General features: G+C 48.9%; 1 protein-coding gene across 2 annotated transcripts in view; it reads right to left on the reverse strand.

Annotated features, from left to right (window-relative positions):
* The window catches only part of FBLN7 (fibulin 7), a 48,487-nt gene that overhangs the window by 11,549 nt on the left and 17,921 nt on the right, over positions 1-19,017 (reverse strand). For both annotated transcript variants that reach the window (XM_072767145.1, XM_072767144.1), the window contains exons 2-3: positions 15,275-15,434; positions 10,441-10,611 (exon numbers count right to left, since the gene is read on the reverse strand). In XM_072767145.1, the coding sequence (XP_072623246.1) occupies positions 10,441-10,611; positions 15,275-15,434 (331 nt within the window). The remainder of the gene's footprint in view (positions 1-10,440; positions 10,612-15,274; positions 15,435-19,017) is intronic.

A 19,017-nucleotide genomic window follows, 5' to 3' on the forward strand; every position in this document is an offset into this window, starting at 1 on the left:
CCCTCTACCTTCATTTTCTTCCATAAAAAGGACCAAAACTTTGCTTACACAAAAGAGCTAACTTCCGTCCCAGATAACCACATCAGGGAACCAGAGGGGTCAAAGGGTAGAAAAGCCCTCTCCCCGAGTTCCTGACACATCTGCCTTTGAGTCAAGCCATACTGTCGCCCTCAACTCTGCCCTTAGCAGCCAGCACCCAGGAAGGGCAACTTTTTTAAAAAAGATTTTATTTATTTATTTTGAGCACAAACGGGGGGAGGGGCAGAGGGAGAGAGAGAATCCCAAGTAGATGCCACACCCAGGACAGATCCCGACACAGGGCTCCATCCCACAACCCTGAGGATCATGACCTGAGCTGAAATCAAGAGTCAGATGCTTAGCTGACTGAGCCACCAGCCGCCCCGGGAAGAACACCCTTTGAATAAGAACCCAATTCAGGGGAGTTATAAGAGGGAGAGATGGTCCACCGCAGTTTTCAGAGAAGGGGAAAACGAAGTCTCTCCAAATCCCCACCCAGTAGCCCTCCTGTGCTCATTTCCTGTGCATCCAAGGAAGACTTCCTTTTGACTCTTGAATTTCCTCAATGGCAGAAAAGAGAAATATTCTCTGCTCATACACATAGCAGTCCTGTGGGAGAGCTATAGAGATATATATATATACAAATTTAATAGATTTCTCTCTGTGTGGTAGGATTCCAGGCAATTTTTCTTTATTTACACTTTTTTTTGTACTCTTCTGTTTACCATAATGAGCTTTTCCACAATAAATTTTCTAATCAGAAAAAAAAAAAATTCTTTTAAAGCCTCAGGCCACATCTGCTTGCTAGGAATCCTTAGCCCAGTCTTAATGCACAGAGCACAGGCCCTTTCTACCAGAGAGAGATTTGTCAGTTCACTGAATTGACCACAGCATCTCAGGGAAGGAAATTGGAGACCTCGCCTTGTTGGCATACGAGCGTCCTTCCCTGCTGTATCTATCAAGAGGAAGAAAGGTGCTTTGCTCCTGATGAGAACAGCAGCCCTGCCGTGGGTGGGTTGGCAGGGACTTCGGCTTCCCTTCCTCCTCCTCACCGCTGGGATGTTAGATGGACTATTGCATGGTTGCTGTTTGTCGTGAAGGGACCCAGACCGTCCAGATGCTGCTTATCCCTGGGGACAGAGCCTTTTCAGCTTCTCAGCAACCTCAGCCTGCTTGTGCTCTCCCCATCCGTTCTGTTCGCAGATGACCGGGTTCCAGGAATGTGTCTGGAATGACACTGCACACAAATGCCACAGAGCTTGAAATTCCCGTTTCTGCCCATCATTCAGCCCCAACGCTCTTCACCAGCAGAGTCTGAGAGTGGGCAGACCACAGGCTGTGACGTGGTGGGCAGAGAGCCAACGAGTGCGACACTGGTAGCTTGCAGTCTGGCCCCAGGAGGAGCAGCTCCATTGTCTCTCCCCTCTGGGCCTCCAGTGGGACGGACGGGGTCCAGCTGCACCTGGGGGTGGTGGTAGTGGGGTGCGAGGGAGGGTCATCGGCCTGACAGAAAAATGCACAGGTGCCCCAGGACCCTGGGGTCCATCTCCCTGTCTGGATCTTGTTGTCCGGGCTTCTTATTTCTAGACGGGCTCCCCACAGACTCTTTCTTTCTTATCTTGGTGCACTGTTGGAGGCGTTCCATGGCCTGACGCCCAGGCCTGGTGCCCCATCTGCGTCCTGATTGAAGTCCAGTTGTCATCACGTTCACATCTGTCCCAGGCTGTGGCATTTAGTTCAGTGCAGGGTGACTTCAGAGCTGTAAAGAGGCTGCCAAGCCAAAAGCATGCAGGATAATTCTGTTTTAATCTACCGTTTAGCGAGCACTTACTTTTTCCCTGGAGCTAGGCTGTGTGTTTTACACGCACGATCTGCTTTTCCTCTTGTATTTCTAATCCTTTCCTGTGTTCTGTCATCTTGTTTCAGATTTTCCATTTCTCCAATCACCTCATTGCTGAAGCTTTCTAGTTTTTATTTATGCTGTCCTTTCATAGTTTTTATCTTTTTCAAATTTCTTTCAGCTTGTTTGGCAATATTAGGTAATAGTTTTCATCTGTTTCATGGCCATGTCTTTCTGGCATTTCCTCATTGTCTGTAGAGACTTTTTATTCTCTTTTTTTCTTATAATAGTTTGTATGGGATTTGACAAAAGTCCTTTTCTGCTCCTCATGTTTAGGGGAAACAACTTTTCCTATCTGGCTGGTCCAGCTTTCAGACTGTCTGCCTTGGGCTTCTTTCCTTTTTTTTTTTTTTTTTTTTTTAAGATTTTATTCATTCATGAGACACACAGAGAGAGGCAGAGACACACGCAGAGGGAGAAGCAGGCTCCCCACGGGGAGCCCAATACAGAACTTGATCCCTGAACTGGGATCACGCCCTGAGCCAAAGGCAGACGCTCAACCACTGAGCCACCCAGGGGTCCCATGGTTCAGGATTTATCTTCTCTGCCCCTTTTGTGCTCCTCTCCTGCTTTTCCCTGGGCCATCTCTTTCATTTGCACCGACTTTCTTAGTTGGGCTCCATTTGGATCCACCTCCCATGAGAATCTTCTCAACACGGGGCTTTGTCCTGGAAAGTTTTGAGAGTTCCTCTGGGCCAGCAGAGCGCTCCAGCAACTGAGACATCGTGTTGAAAAGCTGCGCCTTGCCCTTGCGAAAACTGGCCCAGGAAAGCCAGGACTGGCACAGATCCTAATAAGATTATTAGATTTCAAAGAAAAAAAAAATCCTTTGGGCATCCGGGCAAGAAGACCAAGATACTTATGGATGGCAGCAGCAGAACCAGCTGCAACAGAAGACATGGAGGCACATTTAACATACTCAGGGAAAGAAGATGTGAGATAGTTGATGTACAGCCAAATTGGCGTCCAGTGGGAAAGTGGTACACTCTCTGAAAGGACAAGAGCTCAGGGAATGGCCCCCAGTCCCTCTGCAGGAACAGGCTGGGGAAATGTCCACATGAGGACAGCAGTGAGGCTCCCCAAGGCACAGCATCACAAGGAGGGATGACAGCACGGCTTCCCAGCAGCAGTGTCTACTGCCAGGCCCAAACAAAACAAAAATTTCACTTGGATCTCATCAAGCCTCTGGAGTTAGCTACCAGTTTATAAGAAATTCAGAGACCAAAAGGGTACAAACTTCCAGTTGTAAGATAAGTAAGCCCTGGGGTTTTGATTGCAGCATGGTGACTGTAGCTAACACTGTTGGGTTGGTGTGTAGGGAAGTTGTTAAGAGAGTAGATCCTAAAAGTTCTCATCGCAAGGGAAAAACTATTTCTTTTCCTTTTTCTTTTTGCATGTCTATATGAGAGGATGGATGGTAACTAAACCTGGTGCAGTAATCATTTCACAGTAAATGTAGGTCAGGTCATTATGCTGCATACTTTACACTTAACACAGTGCTGGATCTCAATTGTATGTCAATAAAACTGGGGTGGGGGAGAAAGATATCAGAAGATCACGCTAAATGACCCCACAGGGATGAAGTTAGCAAAATCAAGGCTGTGGGAAAGAAACCAATTTCTTCAACAAACTACAAGGGATTGAAGTGGGGTGGCAGGAGGAAGGAAAAGGAGGGGAAGGAGGAGACAGTAAACTTCTATAAAAAGGCATAAGAGGGATCCCTGTGTGGCGCAGCGGTTTAGCGCCTGCCTTTGGCCCAGGGCGCGATCCTGGAGACCCGGGATCGAATCCCACGTCGGGCTCCCGGTGCATGGAGCCTGCTTCTCCCTCTGCCTGTGTCTCTGCCTCTCTCTCACTGTGTGCCTATCATAAATAAATAAAAAATTAAAAAAAAAAAAAAAAAGAAGAAAAAAAAAGGCATAAGAGAAGGGTGCCTGGGTGGCTCAGTCATTTAAGCCTCTGACTCTTGATTTAGGCTCAGGTCATGATCTCAGGGTCGTGAGATCTAGCCCTTTGTTGGTCTCCACAAAGGAGACCCAAAGGTCTCCCAGCATGGAGCCTGCTTAAGACTCTCTCTCTGTTTCTCTGCCCCTCCCCCTTATCTCCCTCTCTACTAAAAATAAGATAGAAATTAAAAAAAAAACCCATAAACTTAAAAAAAAAAAGTGTAAGAGACATATCAACCAATGGTAGTGTGGCACTTAAATGAATTCTGGTTCAACCAAAGTGTTAAAACCACGTGAGACAACTGGAGAAATTTTTACCCTGATGAGATATTTGAAGATAATAAAGGAATTTGCTATATTTGAGTATGTACAGATCATGATACTATTTCTTTCCACTTTTGTGCAGTTGAAATTGTCCATAGTGAATACTGTTTTAAGATTGCTTGTTTTAGCATTATTTATGATTACGAAAACCTGGATATAGCAAAGGGATAGTTCAGTAAAGTGCAGAATAGCCCTTATAAGGAAGTGCTTCATAATCATTAAAGTTCTGTTTAGAAGGAAGAGTTAATGAAGATTTGCTTGTGTTAATATCTATACATAAGTGATGCTAAACTTGCATATACAGTCCTACATGAAAGTCTGCAAGGAAATTCACAGTTTTTTAAACATAATCCCTTATTCGTTCATTCGACCATTGGGTAAATTAGCCAGCTGGCCTCTTAGTAACTACTAAGTGGCTACTGTAGCAAAGGAAGCTGTCTACTCAAATCTTTTTTTTTTTTTTTTTTTTTAAGATTTTTTAATTCATTCGTGAGAGACACAGCACATAGGCAGAGGGAGAAGCAGACTCCCTGCGGGGAGCCCGATGGGGAACTTGATCCCCGGACCCCCAGATCATGACCTGAGCCAAAGCAGACACTCAACCACTAAGCCACCCAGGTGCCCCCCACTTTTTTTTGGTAAATATTTTTATTTGAGATGATGTGAGAGCACGATCAGAGGGAGAGGGAGAAGCAAACTTACCGCTGAGCAGGGAGCCTGACGTGGGACTCGATCCCAGGACTCCAGGGCCACACCCTGGGCTGAAGGCAGGCACTCAATCACTGAGACCCCCAGGAGCCCCTACTCAAATCCTTTTTTAAAGATCTCTGAGAAAAGGCCTCATATGCAGCAGTTGAGTGAAGTGTGCTCTAATCTGACTGCAAAATACCCTTCCAAGCCCTTGATCCACTGCCACAGCCTTGCTTTTCCAGTATCCTGGGGGCTCGGGCCTCCATGGGCTTCTCCTGTCTCCTGGGCCCTCCCTCTCCATCTGACCTTTCAGTGCTCTTCAGGTCCTGAGCCACTGACTGTCTCTACTCTCCTCACCCTTGCTCTTAACCATGGTCTGTGAATTTCAATCCTGTCATTGTGCTAGTAACTCCCAAGTGTGTATCTCCCACCGTCCGCCTGTCCACCTGACTTCTCTGTCAGGAGAGCCAGCCTCAGGCACGTGGTATTTGGAGCCCCATTTGGCTGAATGAGAATGGGCCTTGGGCCCGGAAGCTTCCTTAACATGTGCTAAAGATCCCAAGCCGCTGCGGCCTCTGCACCTCTTGGGAGAGCTTCCTTTCCCTGGTTCATGCTCAACGAGTGTTCTTTGGTTCTGCTCACATGTGCATGTCAATGACCCTGAGCTTCCAAACATTCAGACTCCATGGGAAGGCGTTGGAGAGGGGTACACACCTAGGGATTGCCCGTGTCAGCTGCTGAGAGACACCTGCTGGCCACCCTGCACTGGCACCCACTACTGAGGCAGATCTTGCTCTGTCTCCTCCCTACATGAGCCACATGTTGTTCCGTCCGGTGCCTGACTGTGCTGTGTTTCCCTCGGTGGCTCCACTACTAAGATGCAGTGGCCAGAAGTGCCCAGCGTCCTCACTGGGATTGGTAACGGGGTGTTCTGCCCGAGGGTCTCCTGATGGTATTCTGATCAGTGACGCCCCCACAGGTTGCTTAAAAACAAACTTCCACTCGTTGCTCAGTCTGCATTATCTCTATAAATGACACCATGCACCCCAACATTCAAGCAGAGTCGGGGAGCCTTGACTTCTCTTCCATGCAGATGGCCCACATGGGGTCGTGGTAAGTTCCATCAGTTCTGTCTCTAGGTTTGTTCTCAACCTCCTCTGTCATCTCTCTTCCCTGGACTTCAGCAGCTCCCACGTGGTCTCCCAACTCCATTCCTATCCCCTCTAGCGCACTTTCTACGCAGCAGCAACACACAAGTCCAATTACCACGTCTATCCTACACCTGTTTATTGTGCTCTGACTACAACCCCGCCTCCTGCACGGCCTCCAGGGCTGCAAGGGCTGGCCTGTGTGTCCCCCCACTCTCCTTGCTCACGCTCAGCTCACACCTGCTCCAGGAGCAAGGCTCTATACCTTCTTTCTTTGTTTCCTCAAGCATGCCAAATTCTTCCCTTCCTGAGGGCTTCCTTGCACCTGTTATTCCCTCTTCTTGAAACAGCGTCTTCCCCTGCCACCCCACACCCTGCTCATCATGTGACTGGACCCCACACACCCTTCCGCATCTCTGCATACCCACAGCAGCCTCAGAAAGGCCCTCCTGTGTTCCCGCCCTCATCATGTTCTCAGCCCCTTCTTAGATCCCTTCAAGGCACTGACCACAAACCCCCATTTAACCTTTGTATTTGCCCATCTGTTTTGCTTGCTTCCACCTTCGCAGGTGAGCGCCTCCCCCCCAAGGTTGGCCAGTGTCTCTTAGATTCAGTGTGAATCTCTAGCAATCTTTTGTGCACTGCTGTTGCTCAATGAAAACTGGTTGAATGAATGAAAGGTTAAAATGAATGAATAAAGGTTAAAAGGGGTGGGGGAGAGGGGAAGAGGGGAAGAGGTGACTGCCCCAAACAATTCTTTTTTCCTAGCATGGAAATAAGGGGAAAAGTTATTTATTTCTCTCAAGTTTTTTCTTTGGTTACCAGTGTTGTCAAAGCAACAAGGCCTGTGGCTATGGTTCTCCCAGTGCAGAAAGCTTCAGATCTTAAAAACATACCCTTCCGAGAAAGAAAGGGAAAAAGGGAAATAATCCAGGGAGCCAAATGGCTGCTTTCCATTCTGGAGCTCTGGAGCCTACCTCTCTGCCCACAGGGCTTTCTAATGGCAGGATTATGTGCAATTTCCTTCCATGCCAAGTTGGGTTCATCACCTTCTTTCCAAGCAGCTGGCTGTGGATGGGGTGGGGGCAAGTATTACAGAGCTGCTAAATCTTTCACTGTCACTGACATTTTGGGTCTTGAAATGAATCCCCTGTGATTAAGATTCTTTTCTCTCTGTGGTCACAACACAATGACCACAGGATTGCGGATATGGAAAATGAAGCGGGTGCATGTGTAGCTAAGATTCTAGGGCCATCTGAGGTGTGTGTGTGGTCACTGGATTGCTGAATCCCAGCCCATGTCCTGCCCACACTGTTAACACTGTTACAAGAGGTCACCAAACAACAGATTGAAGTTCTGCTTCTCCCTCTTGACAGGCTTGGGTGGCATCCCTTTGAGGCTCTTACTGGAGACAGCATCCATGAGTCAAATCAATTCCTGCCAGGGACAGAAGTGTCAACACGGGGACGAGCCACTAACCCAAGGAGACGTCAGGTGTCATAGCTGGTTGAGCCCCTGGGCTGTGACATATCGGAGTCTTTTTGGCCCATCACAATCACAGGTTAACTCCCATGACTAGTTTACACTTAAAGAGATGAAAAATATCCATCTGGGGTCTCCATGTGGAATGGCCACAGCCTCGTTCCCTGAGCCAATCTTTCCCGGGTTTTAGGTAGTTAATGTGGTCCCAGTAGAAGTCCAGCGTGAGCAGTGCCAAGCAATCCTGAGGATTGGGGTTGGGGGGGGGGGGTGTCAGGGAAGAAGGACAAATAGTCAGGAAGGAGGCTGAGGGAGAGGGGAGACAAAGAATGCATGGCAAATCTGGAATAAGGTGGTAAGTTCAAGGGTGCGAGTCAGGAAGTGCACCATGTTGGACAATGAAGAAGGCCAGCAGGCTTGCCAGCCACACTTGGCATTGGTCCTCCAGGGAAAGTCTGATCTCTACATCTCAGGAAAGTAGACCTCTCAGTGGGGCAGGGTGGCCTGATCTTTGTAAGGGCTAGCCTGGCCTTCCCAAAATGTCAGTGCAGGTGAATGTGAGCACGTGCAGGTAAGTCTCACCTGGTCAGGGCTGACACACGCCCGGATGTGGCTCTACCTTTGGCTTGCCGCAGGCAGCATTCTGATTGGTGAGGGCCCAGAATGCATCCATGCTTCAAAACTTTCAATATCTTCTCCCTCTGGCAGTGGCCAAGAACCAGTAGGGTGGTGTTTCTCAAAATTGAGTTAACGTCAGAATCACATTAAAAATGTAGTTTTCAAAAAAAAAGTAAAAAATAAAAATAAAAATGTAGTTTTCCAAAGTCTCATCTCTAAAGCTCTCACCCAACTCTGTAGGTCTTTTGAGGCCTCAGAGTCTGCCTTTTACCACGCTTTCTCGGTGACTCTAGAGCACCTGACAGTTTGAGAACCACAGCACATAAATCATGGTACAGTAGGACGCTCTTTTACACAGAGAGGTCCTGCTGCAGGGAGACAGAGTGACCTGACACATGCAAGCTCAAGAGGGAAGCTGGCCGATGTGCCCAGAATCCTCAGGGGAGGCATCCTAGCCAGCTGCTAAGGTGGAGCTGGGCTGTGGGGAGCACTATGGGGTTCTACCCTTGTTAAGCTGCTATGTATTCCTTTGCTCAAGCCGTTCCTTGTAACTATGGTCCTGACCCTCTGGTGTTTCTTACTCATTTGCCTAAAAACACATTCTTTCAGCTATCTCCTCTGATGATCTCATCTTTTCATTGAAACCACATCATGCTCACTGTAAATGCCTATCACTACTGACATCAGAATACGTGGACAATACCTGAGCAAGACAGAAAACGCATGGGCAAAATATGTTGAGCAGCATGGCAGTGCTTAGTTCAAAGGAAGTGAGCATGCAGCCAGCTGCCCCCAACTCCAAACCCAGAGATAGCCCTGGAGACAGAGGGGAAATCAAAGGACCTTGCCAGCACCATTTATGGTGGTGGGGAGTTGACCACCATCCGGGCAGCCATGGCTGGGGGAATCCCATGGAGGGTGATGCAGCCATTGGAGCACCTGTGTGCTGCAAGAAAGAAATAACAAATTGAGTCTGTAACTCAATCTGTAAATTACAAATGAAGACATCCAAAGCAATGACATAAGATGTCATTCTGTTCCCACCTCTGCTGCCATAGTTTGTCACCCATAAGGTTCTTACACTAGATGGAGATTTTTCAGGGTTGGGGTAAATCCAGATACTGGCATTCCCCCATTGTGTTTGCCAGTTACATAGTTGATGGTTTTTGGCTGGTTCCCAGCTAGGTCTGAGAGCTGGTACCTGCAATCAACCTTCAAACCATTGTTTTTCCCAGGAGATGGGAAATGGAAGTCTTAAATCCATGAATGGGGTTCTGGTTGCCCTGGGCTCTGCATGTCAACCCACACAAGCTGTCTCTGGAGAGTTTGGTGGAGGGGGGGGGGCAGAGGGAGAGAGGGACTCTTAAGCAGGCTCCATTGCCCAGCATGGAGCCCAACAAAGAGCTGGGTCTCACGACCCTGAGATCATGACCTGAGCCAAAATCAAGAGTCAGACGCATAAGTGAGTGAGCCACCCAGGTGCCCTGAGATGATATATTTCCTAATGTTCCATTGTATTTTCAAGTATTCAAATCCTCTCTACACTGCTCTTGAGAACAGACTTATTTATGTAACATGTGCATTTCTCTTTCAACTCTTGGGCTAAAATCATGGGCATTCTGCCCCTATAGACATCCTATGAGCCCTGCTCTAAAAATGACTGGTATCCATGACTTGATGAAGATCCATGACTTGACCATAAACTTTTGAAAAACCTCTTCTGATAGAGAATGCCAAGTCTGATTTTCCTCTACATTAAGAAAGTACTGCTATTGAGCTGAGCAGAGAGAAAGGGAACGCTTTCGTGCCTGCCCCTCATGCAGGCTCTCTCCTGGAGCCTGTCTACCCCAAGTCCCAAAGCAGACACAAAAGACACCTGGGCATTTTCTTAACCCTACTGGTCATCAACGGTCTTGCAAACTACAGCCCCAGGACATCGGTAAGAGCCCATCACCAGAGCCCAGAGCAGAGTGAGGTGTTGAGGAGCACAGACTCTGGGGTCAGCGTGTCTGGGAATTAATCAGTTTAGCCTGTTCCCCAGCTGGGTGGTCTGGGGCAAGTTCTCCCACCTCTCCCTGCCTCAATTTCCCGATGTGCAAAACAAGACTAAACTGGTGAGAGGGTTTGGCAGAGCTCATGCTGACCAGCCCAGGCCTGGCATGGAGGTAAGTCATTTGGCATGTGCACCACTATTTTGCAGCTGAGGAATGGTGGAGGCATCAGGCAAAAAGTGTCCTGCGGAATGACCCTTCTATCCAGCAGACTGCTGCTGGGCTGCGACGGGTCCAGCGAGGGAGATGAGAAGAAGGGTCTGTACCTTGACAGTGGGGCTGCTCCCCTGACCAGGTGCCGTTGGAAAGACACACCACGCTGCTGGGCCCAACCAGCTGGAACCCAGGGTTGCAGGTAAAATGGACTTCATGATCCACTAAGTACTTGCTTCCAAACTTTCTGCCATCGGGAGGGGCGTTCAGAGCAGGGCAGGACACTGTAAGGACAAAACGAAGGCCCACAGTCACTTAACATCTCTCTGTTACAAGGCTTCTCATCTTGAAGTACTCCTGTGTTGAGTGTCTCCTCTAGGCTATGCTCAGCGCTGGACATTTTCTTTCTTAAGATTTATTTGTTTATTTAAGAGAGAGAGAGAGAGAGATTGAGGGAGGGTGGCACAGAAGGAAGGAAAGTCTCAAGCAGACTCCCTGCTGAGCGCAGAGCCTGATTTGGGGGCCGATCCCGTGATCCTGAGACCATGACCTGAGCCAAAACCACAAGTCAGACACTCAACTGACTGCACCACCCAGATGCCCCAGTGCTGCACATTTTTAATGCTATGTCTCATTGAATCCTCAAAGTACTCTTAGGCATGGATGATACATGCCCACTAGTGAAAGCTGAGCTGGCGCCTCAGAGACACGAAGGATTGAATATAGAGCCGGGCAGCGTGGGAGGGTCAGAGCTGGGACAACCCCTACCCCTCACCCTCACCACTAGGTGCGGCTGGCCCACCCACTCCGGCCTCCCAGGAGCTCCAGATACCCTGGGTTTCTTAGGTTTTCTGAACAGGCCATGGTCGGGCCCACTTCTAGGACTTGGCTTTTGTTCTCTTCTCAGCCTGGAATGTTCTTTCCCCAGAACATCCCCTCTCTGGTTCCTTCTCACTCTTCAGGTCTTGACTCGAACGCCACCACCTCCCAGAGTATTCTCTGGCCACCTCGCTTAACTAAAACCTCCCCAGGCACTCTCTACCCCATAAGCTGACTTTGCTTTCTTCTTAGTATGTGTAATTGTTGGAGTTGTCTTCTTGACGTATTTGTTGTCAGTGTTCTTCATCCAAACACAGCTCGAGAAGGCAGGGAGTTTACCTGGCCTTATACCCTTGATGTGGCCCCAGCTCCAGCCCAGTGCCTGGCACACAGTGAGTGCCCAATACATAATTCTTGAATGAACGAATGAATGAAAAATTGTTAAAAAAAAAAAAAGAAAAAAAGAAAAATTGTTTACTGAGTGGCTTATCATGTGTCAGGCACTATATCAGGTGCTTGGAATAATTAGTAACCAAGACAGACAAAACACAGCTCTTGGGAAGTCCCCTTCTAATAGGTGTGACCATCAATAACCAAGATCCATAAGCAGATGGCAGAGGGTGATAAGAAGTGGTAAGTGTCATGTAGGGAGTGTCATGTACAGATAGGGAGTTAGTTTGGGAATACCAGGGGAGGGGCCCAATCTTGAATGTGGTGATCAGGGTAGGCCTCATTGGGGCAGAGTTGAAGAAATGAAGGCATAACTATGCAGACATCTGGGAAAGACAGAGGGAACGAGCTGGTGCAAAGGCCTGTGGTGGGACTGTGCCTGGCAGGTCTGAGGACTGTCAAGGGGAGCACAGTGGCTGCAGTCGAGGGGAAAACAGTCGGGGAGGAAGTCAGAGAGGCATCAGGGAGTCAGAGAGGGTTTGAGCCGAGGCATGAAGTGGCCGACTTCCATGCTGACAGCACCAGCTGGCTGCAGCCTGAGCGTGAGGTGTCTGGTATGAGGCAGGAAGGAGGAGGCACAAGCCTGAGATGAAGCCTGGTGTGGACCAGGGCAGGAACTGGGAGCAGAGACAGGCGGCTTAGATGCTGGCTGTGGTATGAAGGCAGAACCAAGTGGATTTCCCAAACGTGTGCTGTGGGCTGTGGGGACACAGAGAAGCTCTCCACTCCTCCTCTACCTGTGGCTGGGTAGTCTCCCGTGGCCAGCATTTGTTGAGTGAAAGTGCCAAAGGTGGGACAGGTTGGATTTAGATTTTGTTTAGTTAGAAATTCAGAGCCACTCCTAAAACGCTTTATTTTTTTTTTAAAGATTTTATTTATTTATTCATAGAGACACACAGAGAGAGAGGCAGAGACACAGGCAGAGGGAGAAGCAGGCTCCATGCAGAGAGCCCGACGTGGGACTCCATCCAGGGTCTCCAGGACCACGCCCTGGGCTGCAGGCGGCGCTAAACCGCTGCGCCACTGGGGCTGCCCCCTAAAACGCTTTAAAATAAGTTCCAAGTGTCATTTGTGAAAATGCTCTTGGGGTTTTAGACAGATGGGAAAGAAGGTGCTGGTTCAGCTATGCTGGCTCTGCCCACACAGCTCAGGCCCTGACGAGCCTCCCTATTCCAGAAGACAGCAGGCAGGCCACTGTGGCTCTGCCCACATATCCCACCCGCGTCCTGCATGCAGCAGCCACGGCAGGCTAGCCTGGACAGACAGGAGCCAGCCCCTCTGAGCACTCACGGTGCCTCCTGGTTGTTGGGAGACCATCACTATACCCCTTTCCTTTAGTAAGCCTTCAACGTGGCACCCAGTGTTAATCACTTTGTGAGCTGGAAGCCACAGTGAGCTCACATCGCAGTGCATGGGTGCTCCCAGATTGCAAATAAATGCCTTTATAGCTCTCTTAAAATATCAACTTACTTTATTGTGCTGAAAGGGATTGCAGATGCTTTAGGGGAAAGGAGTAGGGTCTCTTGGGGATAAGAAATCTTTAAAATCCTCCAAAAGAAAAACCTACCTGCTGGGACAACTCACAGGTGAATCATGCCTGAGTCAACACAGCAGAATCTGGCACACACACACAGTAGGTGCTCAGTAAATGTCAGTGAAATTAATAAACGGGTAAAGACCAACTGCAAATCCATTTCCAGTCACTTCTCATATGGGAGCCAAAGGCCTCTGTCCTGTGGAAGAACGTGCCCCTTTGGCTGACTCATGTTGAGCACAACGTGGTGAGGCTACAGAGCCACAGGGAAGCTTCCTGCAGCTTCTGGAATGAGGTTACTAGATAAGCTGTGAGATATGCAGTGGAGTAATCCTAAAGATTTGGGAACACGAATGGAACGAGGCTGCCTGGATAAGCCCTGATGCTTACTAGGTGTGTTGTTCCCCAGAAAGAGATGCTGGGAAGATAGGAGGGCAAGTCTTCAAAGCCAGAAAGAAGAAGGCCAAGAGTTCTCCAGGACCAAAAGTTATTCTTCCTGACTCCTAGCAAAAGCCCTTAAAAAAAAAAAAAAAAGAGAGAAAAGACAATTTCCCTACAACCTGCAAGCTTCTGGCTTCCTCCAGGTACAGACCCAGCTCCCCAGACCCTGCCCTGTGGCAAGGGTCCTGACAGCTGCTTGCCTCCACGTCCAGCACACAGGAAAGACCAAACATACCATGGCCGTATCTAAAAAGAGAATTGGCCACTTTAAAAAATCGTGTAGGTTTCAAGGAAGAAAGACCCTACGTAGATCTGGCAATGAGAGGATCAGTAATGTAACCATAGCTACCTGTCCATCTGTTCTAGTGGACAGAGGCCTCCAACACAACACAGAGGCAGGGCTGTTTTATGAATGATCCCTTGCAAGTTCTTTTTGGAAGCTCCCAGGGACCATAGGAACTATGATCCTATGAAAGCAGAAAAGCTCTGTGCTGTTGAGCCTCTAGCAGGAAAAAATAAAAATAAGAGTCAGATCTGGTACATAGGACTGCTACCTCACTTCTGGTGGCCTCCATTTCCTCATCTAGAACACAAAAGAAGGATGCCCCGCCTGCCTCTCAGGGTCTGGCTGTGGTGACCCCCCCTGAAGGCAGGGGCCTCACGGTGCCTTGGAAAGCATGAGGACCTTGGCAGGCAGGTCTAGCTCTGCACCTGTATAGCCAAGGAAAACAACCACAGACTCAGTGCTGGGGAGGCTCTGGATCTGCTACCACACTCTCTGAAAATGTAGGAAATCCAATGCCTTTCCCAGGAAACTTATCTCACACAACAGAGAGGGCCCTTACTAAGTGTGTCTCAAGTGAGTAAATGACATCAGATGTGCCACAGGTTCATGACTTAGAGCAAACATGATGAGTGCCCCCCGACCCCTACCACCCTGAGGAGCGGCCAAAAGAAATCCACTGGAAACCCATCCAATGGCTCCACAGTGAAAGCTCTTACTGGGACCACCAGGGAAACAACCAGGGTCAGTTAGAGTCTTACGTTCTGGGGAGGGAGTCTGCGGGGCCACTGGAACCTCATTGAATGGGACTTGCCCTCAGCAGCATCCCCCACCGCACCCACCACCAATGGGGGACTCACGTCAGAGGACTAGCTATCATGCCTGAAAAACTGGAGCCAGTGTTGTTTCATGGATCGTAGAGGGCATGGCACACTGGTGTGGGATGTTGATGGAGGGGAGGTCAAGTGTGTATTTGGGGACTGAACTCTCTGTGCTTTCCATCCAGGTTTGCTGTGAACTTAAAACTGTTAGGGAAAAAAAAGGAACCACCTGGAGTCTACCTGGGTGAGGACAGGGCAGGGGAAAGTAGCTCATGCTCTAAAAGCCCTGCCTTTGGACAGTTCTACAAGGATGACAGGTGGATGAGGGAGTTACCAAGCCTAGAATGAACAGGTCTGAGAGGAAGTGGGTGACATTCAGATGATAGAGAGGAGAGCCCACAGATGCTTTTTTGACATACTCACTGCGTTGTGCTCCCTACCAACCAGGCTGTGAAAATGGGCCCCTTGCGGGAGGCAGGGAAAGGCCTGGGGACCTGCCTCAGGACAGGATGAGGCATGCAGGTGGGATGGGCAGGGAACCCACAGGGGAAGGGCCTGGGTGTGCTGCGGCCCCAGTGGTACAGATGGGGGGACCTTACCTGGGGGGGCGCCCGGGCCCACTCTGTTCACGGAGCTGTGCAGTGCGGCCAGCCGGCTCTTCATGTTGCGGATGCCCTCGGTGAAGCGGGTCTCCTGGCCCTTGAGCACCTGCTGCAGCTGGCGGATGGCCGCGAGGAGCTGCTGTTTGTTGAAACAGTTCTGCGGGGGAGAGAGAATCGGTGTCACCATCGCAGCGGCCACCTCGGTGCCACACTCTCACTCTCAGCTTCTGAGAGGTCACCTGTAGGTCCTACCCAGGCCTCTAGGCCCCAAATGGCAAGGCGGCTCCCTAAGCACAACATGAGCGAGGGTGGCCTCACAAGACTCCCCGACATCTGGTGCTGAGCTGGGTCACCAGGCGGAGGCCCCGAGCACACAGATCACAGCGCCAGTCGCTTCTTGACAAAAACAAAACTCCTGCTTTTTGGAGCAAAGGGCAGAACTGATGATTCTAAACAATCGGGTGGTTGAGCAGTTATTTCAACGCCAAGGGCCTTACAGTCAGTAGTCTGTTCCTTCAAAGGACTCCCTCATTCTTCACTCTGAATCAATGCTCTGAAATCTGGGCTTGGTGACCTTGTTCTTTCTTTCTCCTATGAACATTGTTGAAAACAGATAGATGACAAAATGTATAAAACAGGCAAAACAGGAACACTCAATGCTTCCCATACCTTTTTAAAAATGCACCAAGGCAAAGACGAAAGAAACTCAGTAGAGTTAAAGAGTTCAGTGAAAGTCAACACCCAGTTCTATGGTCTCTAAAAAGCTTAAGAAACAGAAAAAGGTGGCACGTGTTTATCATGATGAACTGTCTCACTTCAAGCAACACCCAGCATCACACTTAAGGATAAACATCTCAAGCTTTCCAGTCTCAGTTACCTTCGAGAGCCAGCACATAAAAAGGAGTAAAGGAGGGGGTGAACACAGTAGGCCCTTGGCCTTGGGGGCCATCCCCTGGGAGCTGTGTGTTACCTCGGCATAGCCTTGTCTAACCTGACTCGCGTGACCTGCACAGAACAAAGGAGAGCATCAAGGAGATAATGAAGGTTATCTCCAGGGAGTGGCTTATGGATCATTTTTTAATTTTATTTTTTTGTACCTAATTTTTATTTTATTTTTTTTGTACAATGAGTACTGGTTTTTATAATTTAAAAAATTTTTCAAAAAGGCAGCAGGGCAGCTGGAAGTCATGTGGCCGCCGCAGGCTGGTTGGCTTCCAGCCTCGCCAGTGGAGCGCTGCCGCCACGGTGGAGACAGAGCCACGGCCGCTGCTCCTGGGGAGGCTGCCAGGCCGCTGCACCTTGGGGATTTCACCAAACAGATGACTCACTGGCCTGGTTCAATGGATGCTTTTGACACAGCTGAATCCCCAGTTGCCCCTGGAACTCGTTAATCCATGGGGGCTCCTTGGCCTCCACCCTACTATGGCCTGACTGGGCCTAGCCCCAAATGCAACTGCTGGGAAGGGAAGTTTTGTTTGTTTTCCTTCTTTCTCCCCCATTGTGGTCCTTCCCATGCAGGTTCTGGGGTCCCCGGGCAGTGACCTCCTGCAATCCCCCACCTGCCCAGCACCGCACAGCCATCTCACCCAGACCTGATTCCCCACCACACATCCACTCCCTTCTAGTATAAGCTGCTGCTGCTTATACGCTCAATCTCAGCCCAAAGGCCTAGACATGATTAGGAGCTGCTTTTATAGATGGCTGCATGACTTGTGTGTAATTTGCATTCGTGAAGTTCCTCACAGTTTACAAAGCTAATTCTGATTCAGAGACTACTTGGTAGCAACCCTATGAAGGCCTGGGACTGCCTCTCTTTCATAGACGAAAATATACAGGCTGGGGGTGCCTGGGTGGCTCAGTCAGGTAAGTGTCTGCCATCCACCCAGGTCATGATCCCAGCGTCCTGGGAGTGAGCCCCGCATAGGGCTCCCAGCTCACTGAAGAGTCAGCTTCTCCCTCTCCTGCTGCAGCTCTCCTCCTTCCTGTGCTATTCTCTCTCTCTCTCTAGCTCCATCTCTTTCTGTCAAATAAATAAATAAAATCTTAAAAAAAAAAAAAAAGGAAAAGAAAACATATAGGCTGAAAGTCAAGCAACATTCCGTAAATCATGCAGCTTAGGAGTGATAGAACCAAAATGGGAAGCCTGGTGACCTCCATCCTAGAGTCACCAGCCCCAAGTCCCAGGCCCCTTGACTGCATGTGTCCCAGTGGACTCTCATGCCCTGTCTCATCTGTTCTTCACACATCACTGTGTGGTGAATGGTCTGATCGATGAATTTGTACTAGCAATTGATAACTCTATGACCCAAGCAAAATATCCCACAGGAGTGCAATTCAGACTCTTGTGCAAGTTTCGGGTGAGGGAGTAGGGTGGTGGGGGTGGAGGTGGGGACGGAGTGGAGGAAACATCCCTGAGCTCATTGAGCCAGGTGAGCAGCTGCCCTGCTTTTGTACAGGTGTCCAGGGTCTTGACAGCTGGGAGAGGGTTCGCTGGGCCACAGCTGCTCTAGGGGACATGGAAGGGCTACATTTTGAAGTAGGGGAGAGGAGAGCAATGCCAAGGGGATTGGTGCCATAAGGGTGGTGCCATGGGGCTCCAGTAAGTAGAGAAAGAAGGTCAGAGTATGTGGCGGAAAAGAGGCCTTGGTTCTGCTTGGTCACTGAGCCACCAAGTATGTCTAACTGGCTCCTGGGTCCAAGCACAGCTGTCTTCTGCTTCTAGTGGCACTTTCTGGAGCCCTTCCCAGCACCTGCACAGTGGACAATAGGCACCAGCCTCTCAAGGCTCATTATGGATGAGATGTGCTCACCTGGCCGGGCACAATGGAAAAACCTTCAAGACCAAGCACAGTGGGGCTGCATCCCAGGTCGGGAGGGCGATGGCAGGGCTTCAGGCAGACTTGCAGAGGGAAAGTCTCAAAACCCTGGCCCATCCCTGCCTTCCATTTCACTGGGGTGAAGCTGACAGAACAAAGAAGGTATAAGAAAGAACTCTGTAAGCCCAGAAGTAAACCCATACACTTACGGTCAATCAATTTATGACGAAGGAGGTAAGAACACCCAATGGGAAAAGAACAGTCTCTTCAATAAATGAGTTGTTGGGAAAACTGGACAGCCACAGGCAAAAGAATGAAACTGGACCTCTATCTGATACCATACACAAGAACTCACTCAAACTGGATTAAAGACTTGAACGTAAGACCTGAAACCATAAAACTCCTAGAAGACAACAGCGGGAATAAGCTCCTTGACATCATTTTTGGCAATGATTTTTTGGATTTGACGCCAAAAGCAAAGGCAACAAAAGGGAAAATAAACAAGCAGGACTACATTAAACTAAAAAAGCTCCAGCACAGCAAAGAAAACCACCAACAAGATGAAAAGGCAACCTACAGAATGGGAGAAAATGTTTGCAAATTATATATCTGATAAGGGATTAATATCCAAAATATGTAAAAAAAACTCATTTAATTCTATAGAAAAAAAAGAAAACTAATTAAAAATGGGCAGAGGAACTGAATAGATATTTTTCCAAAAAAGACATACAAATGGCCAACAGGCACATAAAAAGATGCACAACATCACTTTTCATCAGGGAAATGCAAATCAAAACCACAATGAGCCCACCTCACACCTGTTAGAAGGCTAGCATCAAAAGGACAAGAAATAACAAGTGTTGGAGAAGATGTGGAGAAAAGGGAACCTTCATGCACTGTTGGAGGGAATGAAAATTGGTGTAG

The sequence above is a fragment of the Vulpes vulpes genome, chromosome 8 (genome assembly GCF_048418805.1).
Source record: "Vulpes vulpes isolate BD-2025 chromosome 8, VulVul3, whole genome shotgun sequence".
Lineage (NCBI taxonomy): Eukaryota > Metazoa > Chordata > Mammalia > Carnivora > Canidae > Vulpes > Vulpes vulpes.